This window comes from Ammodytes marinus, assembly GCF_949987685.1.
Source record: "Ammodytes marinus genome assembly, chromosome: 24".
NCBI classification, from domain to species: Eukaryota; Metazoa; Chordata; class Actinopteri; order Uranoscopiformes; family Ammodytidae; genus Ammodytes; species Ammodytes marinus.
The window spans coordinates 10,414,491-10,431,341 of record NC_137228.1 but is presented as its reverse complement, the minus strand read 5'-3'; the positions used below and the strand labels follow the sequence as shown (position 1 = coordinate 10,431,341).

General features: G+C 42.0%; 1 protein-coding gene across 1 annotated transcript in view; it reads right to left on the bottom strand.

Moving 5' to 3' along the window:
* The window catches only part of LOC307269996 (dystrophin-like), a gene marked incomplete at its 3' end in the record, with an annotated part of 102,422 nt that overhangs the window by 3,105 nt on the left and 82,466 nt on the right, over positions 1-16,851 (bottom strand). The window contains exons 55-60 of the mRNA XM_080053119.1: positions 16,576-16,750; positions 11,253-11,425; positions 8,809-8,965; positions 8,080-8,191; positions 5,244-5,512; positions 3,575-3,721 (exon numbers count right to left, since the gene is read on the bottom strand). Of these exons, the coding sequence (XP_079909245.1) occupies positions 3,575-3,721; positions 5,244-5,512; positions 8,080-8,191; positions 8,809-8,965; positions 11,253-11,425; positions 16,576-16,750 (1,033 nt within the window). The remainder of the gene's footprint in view (positions 1-3,574; positions 3,722-5,243; positions 5,513-8,079; positions 8,192-8,808; positions 8,966-11,252; positions 11,426-16,575; positions 16,751-16,851) is intronic.

Below are 16,851 nucleotides of genomic sequence, written 5' to 3'. Positions count from 1 at the left end.
AGACAAAAAAAGTCTGCCGCTTCTTCCATTTAGCATTTTCTAATCTGACGTGTGTAATTCACATAAAAAGCCAGCTGATGCTCGCGGGGGGAATGATTTCAGTGCGACACCAACCCCTTTGCCAGCTAGCTGCAACCCGAACGTCCCCTGGAGGAGGCCCTTGTGTGTCTATAATCACTGATGCTTCCTGACACAATGTTCAATGATCCAATGTTCCCGGGCAACACATGCAGCTTTGGCTCCGGCATGCAAGGCCTTCTTTGGCACACAAGCTCGTTAGCCACAGATTCTTGTTCCAGGACGTTACAAAAAAGTGAATCATCTGAAGCTTAAAAAAACGGATTATCAACTTTGTTTGATTGAAGTATTGAAGCTGAGGGGACTGAAATGGGTTATATCATCCAGTCTTAGTGGACAGATTGGCTGATTATCTACCTTTCCATCCACAACTCAAATGACAAGGCCACAGATGATGACACATTTTCAGGGGAGTCTGTGTGTGTGTGTGTGTGTGTGTGTGTGTGTGTGTGTGTGTGTGCGTGCGTGCGTGCATGCGTGAGTGCGTGTGTGCGTGACTGCCATGGTATGAGATGAAGAAGAGATGAAGATATGACAGCCATGACCAGTCTCTTTCTTTTTTCTTTTTTTTTGGCTTCGATGTGAAATGAAACCAAACGACGTAATTACCTTTGAGTGCACCTCACCCAATCCATTTCTGTCTGAGTGGCTTTTGCCTGTATCCACGGTAACCTAATCAGAATTGTAGAAACAAGAGGAGTGGGATTGTTGGGAGAGGAATTTGTCGCAATTACTCAGAGAGTGCACATTGTGTCACCGTAAGGTAAGAGAGAACTCTGTGGACCGACTGAAGTGACCTGGAAGCACAGGTACCACACACACACACACACACACACACACACACACACACACACACACACACACACACTAACTCAACATAATAACAGCACAAGCACTTCCAATTTAAGCTACATTAACGAAAGGAGAAAACACTAAATTGCAAACACTGTGGACACGCTCAGTGGTGTAGTTGAGGGTATACACAGGTAAACGGCGTATACCCACTTATTTTTCAGGCGACATTGCGTATATCCACTTCTAACGGCCACGACTTTGGTCCGCCTCCATTCGTTTCCACTCTTGTCAATGTGTGTGTACTTCCAATGTGTGTGTCTGTGTGTGTAAAATCAGCACAAAGACATGAACATAACAAACAGTGACGGTCCGGCAGACCGTAGCAACAGTCAGCTGTCAGGACAGTGAACTGGTTTTTATAGTTATCAACACCAAACCAACTCTGAAGTGTTCATGAACTCACTGTGGAGTTCCCACAACCCTTTATTTTCAAGAAAAACCTTAAAAAAATTTTAAAGGCAAAAATCAGCTGTCTTTCTGTTTGTTAAAAATAAACTAATCTCTGACTGAAACACAATTTTTGCCTCATCTTGAATATATCTTATATTCATGCATTAGGCCTGTGTTGGACCACTACTCGCGAAGGGCTGTGAGGCAGCGCAATTATGGGAAATGTAGGACCGGCAAAACCGACTGCGCGCGCAGTACAACTTAGAGTATACCCACTTCTCCATGCACCACTACACCACTGGACACGCTCACATCAGTAGGTAGTGACTGACACACACACACGCACGCACGCACGCACGCACACACACACACACACACACACACACACACCACCCTGCTATTAAAACTGATGCCAAAATTCCTGGGCAAACATTCTGCTCGCAATGAACCAACTGCAATGGACACTGGCTATTCCAAAACTGGAAGTTAAATTCACTTTGCTGTCCAAATGAAACACTAAATTCTCTTCCTGGCAATTGATATCAGCTCATGCATATCAGTGTAAACACAAAGAAAAATCCCTTGCTCATGGTTGCAATGTCAACTTAATGGCTATGGATCAATTGCACACAATCAACAGTTCTGCTTCACCTAAGTGAGGGTGAAACATGTTTGGATTTACTTTGTGCCTGCTAGTAAAGCCACAGATCACAGCAATTCCATTGGAATGAATTTGTTTGGATGTTGTTTATGTCACACATTCATCTGCTACCAGTGATATTAAAGATTTCACACAAATAAAATGATTTGTTGTTGCTGAATAACATTTCACCTGGTCAAAGAATGAACAGTGTGGTAGATGTACTGTACATTCTTGTTGCTGTTCTTGCTCTGAGCATACATGTGGTTTCATCATGTGATCACCTGACAGCTGCTCTTAAAAAATTACTTTCCATCAGAAAACTACAACTTGAAGAATAAGAAGAATAGATTGAAGTTGTTGTTTTTATATGACCGTATCACATCTTTCTTTCTCCTTAACGTCACCTCACCTTCGCTACAACACAAAGGTGTGTGTGTGTGCGAGTGTGTGTGTGTGTGTGTGCGAGTGTGTGTGTCTGTCAAGCATCTGGTCAGGTGCTAACTTCAGAGAGAGCGGCCGTCTGGTCCCGTCACCGTGGTGTCACCATGGTGAGACTCCTCTGCATTACTTGTGTCTCTCTGGCAGCTCATTGGCTCTATCTGTCACCCCCGGTAACAATCACTGTCTGACTAGCAGCATGGCTGCCACCGGGTTTATTGAGACTGATCGAGACACACCCTGTGCTGCCTCTGATCACAAACACATGGTGTGTGTCTGTGTGTGCTTTTTTACAACTATCCCTTAAAGTAACAGAAACACACATGGTTTAATGAGTGTAAGCTAGCTTGAAAAGATTAGTTTTGACATGTCGTTATCAACACACTATAAAAACTATAATCACTTTAATCTGAAAATCCTATTATATACATGCAATACTTCATTATCTCAAGAGTAAATTTGAGTTAAGATCATAATCTGTTTAGCAATTATACATAAAAGTATCAATCATAAGTATCAAATCTAATAATCAATTCTGTACCAAATGCATTGGTAATATTGAATGTTCACTAAAGCCCGCCCCCTGAGCAGTTTAGGAACTCTTAACTTCACAGGCAGGCCTGTCAAGCTTTGGATTTCTCCACATTTAGAAGCATTGTGCATGGAGCTGTAGTAGGCCTAATACAGAGAATGTGGATGTGTAGTTGTATTCCCTGTATGCTACTTGACATTTTCTTTTTAGTAATAACAGTTTTGGTTTGCAGCATCATTCAAACTGAGGTCAAACTGAAGTTAGACAAAAGTTTGTCTTTAGACTGTCATTAAATACATTTGAGGATAATTCTTCATTGAGAGATTGATGGTATCATTGTGAGGGGTTTGAACACCACATCTGACTGAAGAGTTATGACAGAGCTACACAGCTGTGGACGCTTGCAGATAAAGCAGAATTGTGTGTGTGTGTGTGTGTGTGTGTGTGTGTGTGTGTGTGTGTGTGTGTGTGTGTGTGTGTGTGTGTGTGTGTGTGTGTGTGTGTGTGTGTGTGCAGCCTGAGTTTATGTACGTCTTTGTTGACATACATGTGTGTCTGCATGTGGATATGTACAATATAGCATGTACAGATTGTCAGTGCTTTTACACCTGAATAAGAGTGTGTGCGAGTGCCTTTACCTGGAGCAGTCTCCAGCGGGTGTTGAGTTCTTCAATGCGTTCCAGGTTGCTAGGCGACAGCTGGATGTCGGGCAGACCGAAAGTGGACGCCAACTGGTTCATGTGTGTGACGTCATCTTTAATCAGAGTGATTTCCTCCTGGAACTCCTGCAACACACACACACACACACACACACACACACACACACACACACACACACACACACACACACACACACACACACACACACAAACACACAAACACAAAGGTGTTTGTTATACTGCATTGTTGTGAGAGGACAAATAGGAAAAAACAGATGCATCCATCATGTAAACCCCACATTTCCTGCTTGTTTAATGCTCGCTGATGTAGGCAAGACAATGACAGGCTTAAGTGTAATAAATGTCACATCAGCGGCCTTCACCGAGGCGAACCCGCGTCACATTATTTCTTGATACATTCAAGGTGGGCTTAGTCTTCTATTGCTGCTGATACTGCACATTCATGAATGTTACATATGGCTGTTAATGTGCTGTGGGAGCATTTTAACACCAATGAATCATTATCAAGTTATTTCTTAGACCATATGTATGTTTACTACAAAAGAATAGGACTGTCATTTAGATGGCTAGCTCCCAATTAAGGTTTGTTTATGGCACACAACACAAAGAAGGCCCTGTTCTTTCACATGAAGGGGGCTGAGGGTTTATCAAGGGGATTTGCCTACAGTATGTTGAGTGTCTTGTGACTATGCTGAGATTAAAACACAGAAATCCTGCTTTTGATTGTCTCCTCTATCCATCTAGCCAGCTCGCTCCAACGTCTTAATTTTTTTTAATAATAACATGTTTACTATTTGCTGAAAAGTATATCTTGTTGATTACCTGTGAAACCACAACTATATTTTATATATTTGTTTTTGTTCCACACGCTATTGATTGACTTTTAAAAGGTGTTGGGTAAGTGGAATTTTACATTTTCAACAAAGGCTTGGGGCCCTCTACCTTCAGACTTGCTGAAGTTGCTGGCTCCAGAATATAGAGATAAGAGTGATATCAGGCTTCTCATGTAACTCTCAGCGAGTAATTGAATACTTTTAAATCCCAAAATATATAATTTTTTTTAAGAATCCACTGAGATCAAGAGAAGGTCCCCTTATCTTCTTACCCGAGATTACACGTTCTAAGAGAGGGCACACTGCTGACAGTAATACCATAATAATAATATAGGGATACACATTAAATGCTCCAATCTTCTCCAATATTCAGAAAATTACACTCGAGTCAGACCCTAGAATGATTATTTTGGGCCATTCCAAGGTACTTAATAAACTGACTGTTTCTTAACAAAGCTTTGTCTCTCAATGGACTAATAGCAGCAAAAAAAAAAAATCATACTTCAATTTTGGAAGGTTGCTCGGAAGTACCTCTAGGAAGGCTGTGGATTTCACAATTAACAAACACATTGCACCTAGAACGTATTATGTTAATCTTGAGTGATAAACTGGTGCAATCTTCTAAAAAAATATGGCCATCTTTTATTTACTTATTATTTTTAATAATTTTTCTCTTCTTTACCTTATATAACCCTTGTGAATTAAAAAAAAAATTAAGCAGTTCCTTATTGCGTATATGCACAACGCTTTCAATAAAAAAAACATTTGAAACTAAAATGCTAAATAAGGCTGACCTTGACTCTTTCTATGTGTTCCGGCAGGGAGTCTATCAACAGATCCCCTACTGGCTCCCAGGCTTCTTTGACCATCTCTGCCTGCCTCAGCTGGCCGTCTAGCAGGTCCTCTGCCTCCTGTAGCTCCATGAGCCGGTGCACAGCCAGCTCCAGCCTCCTCTGCCACTCTGCACTGTCCATGTTCACACGCTCCCAACGCACAGCCACCTCATCCGCCTCTTTGCGCAGAATTCTCCCCACGTTTTGGGCACGCTCTTCTGGGCTGATATCTGAGGTTTTAAGACAAGGCAAGGCAAGTGTATTTACATAGCACAATTCAGACACAAGACCATTTAAAGTGTGTACATCAAGATTAAACTACATCAAGTATAGAACAGACATTAGAGAAGCGAATAAAAAATATGATACAGGACTTTTATTTCTAACGGCCTCCACACGCTTCCTGCGTCTACCTCTGGAGCGTGTCGCGTTCCGTTACTGTTGCCTCTCTCGGACTTTTCTCGGCCACACATGGAACGTGCTGCCGCTGCAGCGCTGCTTCTAAAAGCCCTATCTTTCTACATAGTGTTTTCATAGATAATTCCCATTAAAAATGAAGTTCTTTCATGTCATTCATTTATGATGCATATGATTTATATTGAGTCTAATATTGAGTCTCGACAGTAATCCGTGTGACCCATTGTCTTTTTTGTTGTTGCCACATTTTCGCTTGGGACACACCAGGAAATGGTGAAACTACAGTGAAAGCTGCCGGTATGATGTCAATATGACTCACAGAAGAGTATTTCCCTATCAGTTAAAGCAGAGAGACCCGAGAGAGACGCGCGGCTCTCAGAGAAAAATAGGCGAGCCTCCTGAGTGGAGCGTTGCTGCAGACGTGCCTCCGACAGGCATCAGCAGTGCGTCTGAGGTTGGATGTGTGCCCGCTCTAGGTTCATTACACGGTCGGAGAAAAAAAGTCAGACGCAGACGCGCAGTAGACGCCTAGTAGAGGTAGGATGTGTGTGGAGGCCGTAACCCACTGTGTAAACCAAACAGGTCTTTAACCTATTTGTTTAAAGGGAAAAGAAAACAAGTCCTGTAATGTCAAATAAAAGCAGAACAATATTATATATTTGTAATCCTAACAAGCTCTGGCACACAATCCACACATTATTATTTTTTAAATCTTAATGTCTTTGAAAAAGAAAAAACCAAAGCACATTTGTAACTTGTTTTTTAATGTAGAGCAAAAATATAGCGACATCACAGACGTGTGAAAATTACAGCTCTTAATGCACCGCGCAGAAACACAAATAACGAAAACTCTTGTGTGTGTAATACTCAAAACGCCTTAAACTCTTCATTCTTAGGCTTTCAGGACCTCTTAATACATTTCCAAGTATAATCCTAAGCCACTTATTAACAATCTGTGGGCTAGTACAACTTAATCATCTATTTATTTGTAATAAAACAGATTTGCGAGGATAAATGTGGACAAAATGAATACGTATATAACTCCTTAAAAGCTGTGTGGAAATGCATCTCACGAGGAGAGAATGTCTGGTTGCCACATGACTATCAATACTTTAAGGTAGAAAGAGCTCCTGCAGTTGTTTTCTTTGCTGTGTGTTTCAAGGACATTGTCTGAAAAACTCATGAAGAGAGACACTTCCATCAGCCCTTTCTAAAGCCCCCTCCAGCATCTTTCAATCTCTTGTCATATATTTGGGGGTGATTTGTTTGAAGTCTTGTTGTGATTGTTGTACGTTCACCTACGCACAGTTTAAAAAAAAGCGTTCAGCAGCAATTTAGGAGGTGGACATCTTGCCTGTTTCCTCCTTTTAAACTCAAACAAAAGCACCAGCCATAGCCGTGACAATGAAGACTGGCTCCTGAGAGTGTCTGTCTGTCTATCGCTTAAATGTCTCAGGCCTGTTTGTGAAGGCATAGGTTCCTTTTTTTTATAGCAAAGCCAGCTGGTTTAAAACCAAGCAAAATGTCATGCACTCAGAAGCACTGTGTCAAACCCGCTTTAAGACTGTTCTAAAGTCTAAAACGCAGAGTTAGAATTACTTTCCAAAAAAAATCAAGAAAGTGCTTGTTATTCCTCGTTGCGGGAGCTATTAGCAGCTGGAGATCATCCTTTCTTTCCGTGTTCTCCGAGAGTGTATGAGTTGGAAGTTGAATGGGTATAATGCGCCACAGTTAAAGTTCAGCTGTTTTTCTATGAGCCCCCGGCAACCAGCTGCTGCCATGGTGCAGAAGGTGCTGCAGGAAGGTGCTGTGTGTGTGTGTGTGTGTGTGTGTGTGTGTGTGTGTGTGTGTGTGTGTGTGTGTGCGTGCGTGTGCGTGTGTGCGCTAGGTTGCCAGGCTGTAACTAGGGTCCATAGTTCACTAAGTGAGTCAGAGCGAGACAGGTCTGTTCAATTCACTTCATATTTTTCTTTTATGTACTGTAGGACTTCAGGTGTGAGTGGCTGATTATGGCGATGCTCTTGTTTATTTTTACATTTAAATGTCTGGTACAAGGTGTGTTCAAATGTTAATAGGTATAATAACCTGCCCTGAAAAAATAAGCTACAAAAGAGCTTATGCTGCTTACAACTCTTACATTCTTAATCCATCCAACGTGAAAAAAACAAAAACATCAAAGCAATTCTAAGACGCTAAAAGGGGACAGTCTTAACCGTTGTAAGAAAAATAACCAACATGAAGAAGTGTCAGAAGGTAACCAGTTAGGAGGTTGTGTGTGTGTGTGTGTGTGTGTGTGTGTGTGTATGTGTGTGTGTGTGTGTGTGTGTATATTTGTGTGTGTGTGTGTGTGTGTGTGTGCGTGCGTGTGTGTGTATGTTACCTCTCTGCTCAGGGGATGGTGTCTCTCGGGGCAGCTCCGACAGAAAGACCCCCACCTCATCTAGAGCCTTAGTCACAGCTGGCTCTTTTACTCTCACATCCCTTCTGAAACCCTGTTACAAGACACACACAAACAAACACATACACACAACTAGATGAAGTGCACTTATCTGTATCTGCTTTGGATTTCGTGTTCTAATCATCATAAAATACAAGTATGCATGTGGCTCCTCACACTAAAACATGTCTACATTAACTGTGAAACGCTTTGACTAAAAGCCTTTTTCCCCCTAATGGATATCCACAAAGAGACTCGCCATTTTTGTAAAATCATTACGGTTGTATACATGGAATGACCAAATCAGCTGAGCCAATCCTATTGCTTCTTTGCATAAAAATGGTGCATGAAATAGGTTTTTCATTCAACCTGTCCTTTTCATTTATTCCGAGCCTTTGATTTGCATTATGTTTGTCAGAGAGACATGAAGTCTGCCTCAAAACATAAATGGCTGCTTTCGCTATGAAACCACAAAACGTTGTCTAATGAAATAATCAAACAGACTCATTCAATTGGTTTCTTGTGTTACCAAAGTGTTCCAATTAATGTCTGTTATAATCTGTGTGTGTGTGTGTGTGTGTGTGTGTTACTGTTTTCAACAAAAATTCTACAGAGACAAGCAGAGTGTCTTTTTTTGTCCTACATTGTGTGTGTGTGCGTGTTCCCTCCTACCCGGTGTGTGTCCAGTTGGGTCTGCACAGCGGGCACATCTCCCCCTACAGGTGGCTCCTGCTCCAGCTGTTGACTCTTCACCCTCAGCCAGTTCAACAGCTCCTGTAGAGACATGTGGAGCCTCTTCCACGGGGCCAACTCTGAATCCAGATGGGCCCTTCAATACACAAACGCAAGGTCATTTTTTGTTTCTTTTGTTTTTAATGTAAACTCAATGGTTTAAAGTTGCTATCCGCTCAGAACACACAGAGAAAGCATTCTGCAGGTAAGACACTGCCAATCTACTGACTTTATACATTCAATACTGTTCATTGTTTGATTTTTTAATTAAACTCTGGTCCAGAAGTGCCTGCAAGTACATTTACAGCCACTGGGAAACAGCAGATAATACAGTGTTTCCCCCAGCACTTTATAGTTAAGGCGGCCGCCTTAGCAAAACCAGCCCCCCGCCTTGACTACTGACCGACCAAGCATGTACACGGGAGAGTAAACGAGCAGCAGCAAACCGACATTTAACCGGTGGCGATAATAAACGCAGTGTGGTTCTATGGGGATATATTTAGCTGAACAGAAAGAAGTGCTCTGCAAAGCTAGACTAGTTTAAGACTCCACATCACGTGGCAACACAACTTATCGGCTCATACAGCGCAGAGAAAAGTCTGATACATGCATGTGAGTGATGGCCCAGGCACCTTTCAGTAAGTTTACAGAAGTGCACACTGTAACGCGCCCCACACACATCCTGCGTCTACCTCTGGAGCGCGTCGCCTTACCTTACTGCTGCCTCTCTCGGACTTTTCTCGGACACACATGCAACGTCTCAGCAGCTGCTGCTGCTTGTTGGAAGTTTTATTTTGAAGGGGACACACGAGGAAATGGTGAAACTACAGCGAAAGCTGCCAGTATGAAGTCAATATGACTCTCAGCAGAGTATTTCAAAAATCACTTTACTGATTTATACGGGAGAGAGAGAGGGGGGTGTGGTCGGGGAAGAAGAAGGCCGTAGACACAGATAGAGCAACGGAAAACTGTTGCGCTCATCATGATCTTTTTTATTTCTTCACTATATTGGATCTCTATATGTGTCATTTATCCAAAAATGAAATGCCAGAACTAATTGAAAATTAGGTTTTGAATCCCTCGGATTTTGATTGCACAATTACATCGTGAAATAAAGGGATTATTTGCGTATACGACTGAGGGATGTTTTATTTTGAAATAAACACACCGGGTAAACGTGTAACTAGAGTGAATGCTGCTGGTATGACTGTCAGCAGAGTATTTCTCTATCAGTTAAAGCACAGAGACGCGAGAGAGACGCGCTGCTCTCAGAAAAAAATAGGCGAGCCTCCTGAGGTGAAGGGGAGCGGCGCTGCAGACGTGCCTCCGACGCGCCTCAGCAGTGCGTCTGAGGTTGGATGTGTGCTCGCTCTACGTTGATTTCACAGTCTGTGACCAAAAGTCAGACGCAGACGCGAGGTAGACGCGCAGTAGAGGTAGGATGTGTGTGGGGCGCGTAACTGTCTTTGAAATGCATTTAGTAATTTTAAGGGGAAAACACATTGTATTATTTCAACAATTGAATTATTTTTCAAACAGCATGCTTGTGTAGGCCGACAAGATTTATTTTTCTGAATTTTAAATGCTGCTTTATTTTTATGTTTTAAATTTGGAAATACATGTTCCAAAACAACCAATAATCTCTGTATTTAAAAAGAAATCAAGCAAGTAGGCTAATAATAACCATATATGAATTGATCGCATCACAGTATGCCTATTGTCCACAATAATCTCACAACAGCCCCCCATCCAAAAATGAACTTTAAAAAGCACTTTGATGTGCATACACATGTTAAGTGTATGGTCCACTATTTGTATTTAGTGTGTCTGCATGGTATTGCACCAAAACAGTAGAATTTCTTTAATTGTATTTTTTTTGTTGCATGTTTGCACAAAATGTGCACATAGCAAACAAAATTGCACAACTGTAAGGTCAGTGTCATTCAAATCATCATCATCATCATCATCTTCAACCGCTTATCCGAAATCGGGTCGCGGGGGCAGCAGCTTGAGCAGGGAACCCCAAACTTCTCAACCAGCTCTGACTGGGGGATCCCGAGGCATTCCCAGGCCAGCGTGGCGATATAATCTCTCCACCTAGGTCCTGGGTCTTCCCCGAGGCCTCCTTCCAGCTGGACGCTCCTGGAACACCTCCCTAGGGAGGCGCCCTGGGGGCATCCTTACCAGATGCCCGAACCACCTCAACTGGCTCCTTTCAAATAAACAGAACTATTTCTTTAGTGCGCATTGGCATCTTTGAGCAAAATACCCCCAAAATTTTCGCCGCGGCGCAACTCCTGTACGGCTAGACAGTGACCACCTTGACTAAGACATTTCCTGGGGGAAACACTGTAATAGCTTAAAAAAGAAATTAAAAAACTCACCTCATGCAGAGTGTCTTGTTGCGCAGGTCATTCCAGCGCTGTCCCATGTTGTCCAACCGTCTGTGAAGCAGAGCGGCATCCTCCGAGTCCCCCAGCGACATCACTATCCTCTGGCCGTTCTCATCCAGAGAGTGATACAGCTCTGTGTGGCTGTCAATCTCTGCTTCAAGCTCCTGCAAAAAAAACACAAACACACACACACACACACAAAGTAAGAGTCAGTTAAACTAGTAAATTCACACACTTAATTTTCTTGGTAATAGCAGCCATCTTTCAGCAATTCACTTTTTTTTACTGCTTGAGTGCTCAGTAATGGGATCAGGTGAACCACCAGGATTGAACCATATTGCAGGGCTTAATGCATTTGGGATGGAACCTTTTGTAGCAGGAAAATGTCAGTATGTGCTATTCACTCTGGAATCAGCTGGTGACTGTGTCAGTGGTGCTCCCTTGATGTGCAAAAACTAATTCTAGACACAATCCATCAGTGCAAGCCTTAGTGCTCTTGGTAAGACGTAAGAAAGGTTCACTTCAAAGTACCTGAAATAAAAAAAATGTAACTGTAAATGGAACACATAATAGAAAAATTCAGCAAGCAGAAAAGTGGCATCAATCATTGCCTCATCTGTAAATGCCATGTTAATTGCCGACTACTACATCTCCACTGACTACTGAGAGTGAAATATCAAGTCTTACTTTGCTGATTCAACTACTAAATATAGAAGAAACATTGGAATAAACACACATAGCTTTCACCTGGGTATTTTTTATTTTAGTTCTTATCTTACTGACCTATAAGCATTAGTAAATGACCCATTAATTACATTACATATAAATGCTTTATATTTAGATTAGATTAGATTCAACTTTATTGTCATTGCACAAGTAAGGACAACCAGTACAACGAAATGCAGTTTAGCATCTAACCAGTAGTGCAATTAATAAAAAGTTTTTTTTTGTTATAGCAGCGCTATAATAATAATAGTACATAAGACATAGATTGCAGCTGGTCAACAAAGTAAAAAAATATCCAGTCAATATTAAAGTGCATATAGTTCAGAGGGGTCCATAGAATGCAGTATGAATATAAAGTGCAAGTAATACATACATAAGTCTCAGATTGCAGTTGATCTTCATAGTTAAATATTCAGTCCATTTTTAAAGTGCATATAGTTCTGAAGGGTCCATAGAATGCAGTATGAATATAAAGTGCATTATTGAAGTGCGTAAGTAAAGTGCATAGTGGTAGAGGTATAGTCAGACAGTCCATGGTCCATGTTAAAAAAAAAGGGGCGCGGGGGGGGGCCAGTGTAGGGGCTTGGTGTTGAGCAGTGTTACAGTGTTATGGAAAAAGCTGTTTCTGAGCCTGCTGGTGCGACTCCTGAGGCTCCTGTAACGTCTCCCGGACGGGAGGAGAGAGAACAGTGCATGACTGGGGTGTGTGTGGTCCTTGATGATTTTGTTTGCACGTTGCAGACACCGTGATTGATGAAGGTCAGTGAGGGCAGGGAGTGATGTGACAGTTATTTTTTGAGAAGTTTTTACGACTCGCTGTAGGGCTTTCCTATCAGCCATAGTGCAGTTACTATACCACACCGTGAAGCAGTTGGTGAGGATGCTCTCAATGGTGCAGCGGTAGAAGTTCCAGAGGATATGAGGGGAGAGTCCAGCTTTTTTCAGTTTTCTGAGGAAGAAGAGGCGTTGTTGAGCTTTCTTGATCAGAGTGGAGGTGTTGAGTGACCAGGAGAGGTCTTGTGAAATATGGACACCCAGGAACTTGAAGTTGGTGATTATTTAAGCATGTTTCTACTTTTACATGAGTTTTTGATTTGCCAACACGTCACTATGCTGTTGGAGGATTGAAAAAAACTTGTCCGGATGTTCTCCCTAATAATAATAGAAAGAAATGTGTTTGTACATCTTGAAAATGTTATAGACTCACATGAAGTTTTAGGATCAATGAGATGACATGAAATTTCAATGATACCTGAATGAAAAAATGGGTCATTGCACCGAAGTAAGGGACACAGACTAGAAATAGAACAAATAGAAAGTCAGTGAAGGTGAGGTGCAGCTTTGGCTTTAGTATTAAATGTAGTTTTGGAAAGTTTGATGCCCAAACGTTGATGTCCTCGTTTTAAAATGGATCGTTTCACATTTTGTTCACGCCTAGTCTCTGTTCAAAATACACGCATTCTTCTCCTTGACCTCGAATGCCTCGCGAGGAGCGAATTCAGCGTATTTTTAGACTTCTGGTTTATGTGAAAAGCACTTTTGTTTCCAATGCGACAAGTTCCCGACAAAGAATCAATGCCTGAAAACAGTAAAAACTTTTTTTCTCGTGTTACAAAAACAGTAGATTATGAAGTTGCCTGTTAAAACTTCGGAAAACAGATGTCAAACGGATGATTACACGCACACAGTCAATGAAAGTCATTTATATCTTCAGATGTCACATTCCAAAAAATACAACTCTTTTAATAAGGGTTACAATGCTTGTTTTGCATTGAAAAGAAGAGTTCTTAATTTTTTCTTTTCCAACCTGAACATGGTAGACCTTCCTGCGCAGCATCTTTACTCTGGAATCCCCCAAAACCAGACGTCAAGGAGAAGAAAAAGAAGAAGCATCATCTGCTTCTCCTATTCCCTCAAGAAACGCTCCCAGTGTGACTGCATTAGGATGCCCTCTGTTTAAATGTGTGTGTGTGTGTGTGTGTGTGTGTGTGTGTGTGTGTGTGTGTGTGTGTGTGTGTGTGTGTGTGTGTGTGTGTGTGTGTGTGCGCGTGCATGTGTGTGTGTGACAAAGAGAGAGAGAGAGATTTGGAGATGAGGAGGAAGGGAGGGAGAGTCATGGAGAGACGGACAGAGAGTGAGTAAGTGGTGAAAAGAGAGAAGGAGTTGGACAGTGTGAGTCAGTGTGAGTTGGAAAGATGCAGAGGATGAAGAAGAGAGAAGAGGAGGAGGAGGAGGAGGAGGAGAGAGGCACAGAGAACTTGAAAGGATGCATAAAACGATGAGCCCGCTCATTTTCCAATTAAACGTTATCTGTGTGTAGTGTTTCAACCCGCAAGTGTGTGTGTGTGTGTTCGCTCTCTGGATGCTACACCGCACTGCCGTCCGCCATTATAATTGGACACAGAAGACTATCACAGCTCTGCATACAGTGCTGCTGTTGTACTTATAGAGCTGTGTGTGTGTGTGTGTGTGTGTGTGTGTGTGTGTGTGTGTGTGTGTGTGTGTGTGTGTGTGCGCGCGTGTGTGTGTGTGTGTGTGGAATGGAAGTGTGCACAACATGACTTTTCCAAGAGTGTGTATCTAAAAATGTATTTCCAAAATGCTGCATGTGAGTTGCCTTGGCAGTATGTACGTTCTTTGTGTGTGTGTGTGTGTGTGTGTGTGTGTGTGTGTGTGTGTGTGTGTGTGTGTGTGTGTGTGTGTGTGTGTGTGTGTGTGTGTGTGTGGGTGCAGGGTGAGGGCCTGGGGTCAAAATATGTTCTCTCTCAGAACAGAGCTTTCCCTTCAACACCCACAATGCAGTGTGGGGATTTTGCATTTGTCTGCCAGGCACCGACTGGCCAATGAAATTGCACGATGCTGCCACGTCAGCATTCCTGTCATACCAGCCAGGGCAAGGAAGAGCGTCTTGAACTCTGGGTCAAAAACTGGAAATGTCCCTGATGTCTGGGAGGAGAAAGTTTCAAAGTTCTTAACATTGCTGTCTTTGATTTATGTGGCGTTAACATCAAAGCGATCACCTGTCAATCAAACAGTGTACGCATGTCTATTTTTGCTGGTGAAGTTTGAGTTTCTACAGTGATGATGTCTGGTCAACCTCAGTGCTGATCATTTACCAAATAAATTTTTTTTCTGTTGCCAATAAACCCTTAATCATGAAACCACAAACAGAAAAATGGATCCCTTGCTTTGCTCCGGTGAAGATCTACATAACATCAGGTGTAGAAAACTCCTGATCGTTATAGCTAAGATATAAAATAGTTGTGAAACCACTGGTTGTGAAACTAAAATTGTAAAAGTAATTGTAACAGCTGAAAATAGGTCTCCTGTACAGGTCAACATAAAAAAGGGAAGGGAGCTGTTAAATGCAGCCGAGTGACACATTTAATCATCTCGGTTTGAGCATAAAGGCCAGCCCTAATGCCGTAGCCTTAAGCCTGCCTGACAGGAGAACCTACAGGAGGATTTTATAAGCAGTGATTGGAAAGGCAACATGACCTTCTATCCCCCAATAGGCGATTTTTCTGCTATTTACTTCTGTTAATAATCTTCTCCAGGCAAAGTCCCTACATCACCATATCTGCCCAACGATTTTTCTGTCCTGGCTCCTCCAGTCAATCAGTCCTTGAATGCCGTTCAATCGAATATCATTGGAATTCTATCATTCAGCCTTTAAGACCCAATATTGATCAACCCCCCCCCCCCCATCACCACCATGTCCAAGGAGATGTGTCAAGTAATGTTACACACTCTCAATCGATTAACCCTTATTTAAATGGGTCTACACCAGATATTTTTGGCTGCTCAGTGTAGCCCTGCTGCTACCAAGACACACTTTAAAAGGCATTCAGAGAACAGAGAAGGCTTAACAATTCTGCTCCTATTTTCTGTGTAAAATAATAATTGAATATTATTACTATAATTTGCCTTATAGGACTAGGAGTTCCCTTATAGGATTAGGAGTTGCAATCCCGAACGATTTTGCACAGCACGAGTCTTGAGTGGTGTTGAAAGCATCTTCTTTGCTGGAATGACTTTCGTGATGACCATTCAGTGATGTTTCAACCAGTACGACATATCTTCAGTTGAGTACCCCAGCCTCATTGGGTGTTTCTGCCATTATCATAATACACCCTCAGCCAATTTTAAGAAGAAATATACAATTTTCATGTAAATATAAATTATTTAAACATAAAGGTTTTTAAAGAGAAGACTTCTTAATGATTCAGTTTGGCCTCAATTAACCTACATATTTAATCAGTCTCAGGTCAAAGTGTATAATTCCAGATGAGAAATAAATGAGCACTGGTTTACAAAGCAGCATAGCACGCACTATATGCTGTCTATATTCCGTTTGTTCTTTGGAAATGTACGATTGAACTACAAGAACAGAGGCTGTTTGGCCTTGTATTATATTTTTTAACACCGAAAACATTTTACAGAGATTTAAGGTGCAATGAACATCAATGTTCTTATAGCGCAATAAACAACCAGGTGACTTGACCCTGTGTGTGTGTGTGTATGTGTGTGTGTGTGTGTGTGTGTGTGTGTGTGTGTGTGTGTGTGTGTGTGTGTGTGTGTGTCTTACCCTCCACTGTGCTAGCAGGTTCCTGGCTGCGGGCTGCTCCTTGTTGGTGGCATCTATCAATACGTTGCAGGTGGTCTCAGCCTCTGTCAGCCAGTTGAGGAATTTCTCCATGTCCAGATAGAACTGCTGCATCAGCTTAAGAGCTGCTTCTAATGCCGCCTCCCTGTCTCCAACACTGCAGAGACACGTGTACATTTCAAGTCTATTTTACATTACAAGATAAACATCACCAAATATATGTAGCCAGTGAGCAAAACTGAGTACCCTTTCCGTGTT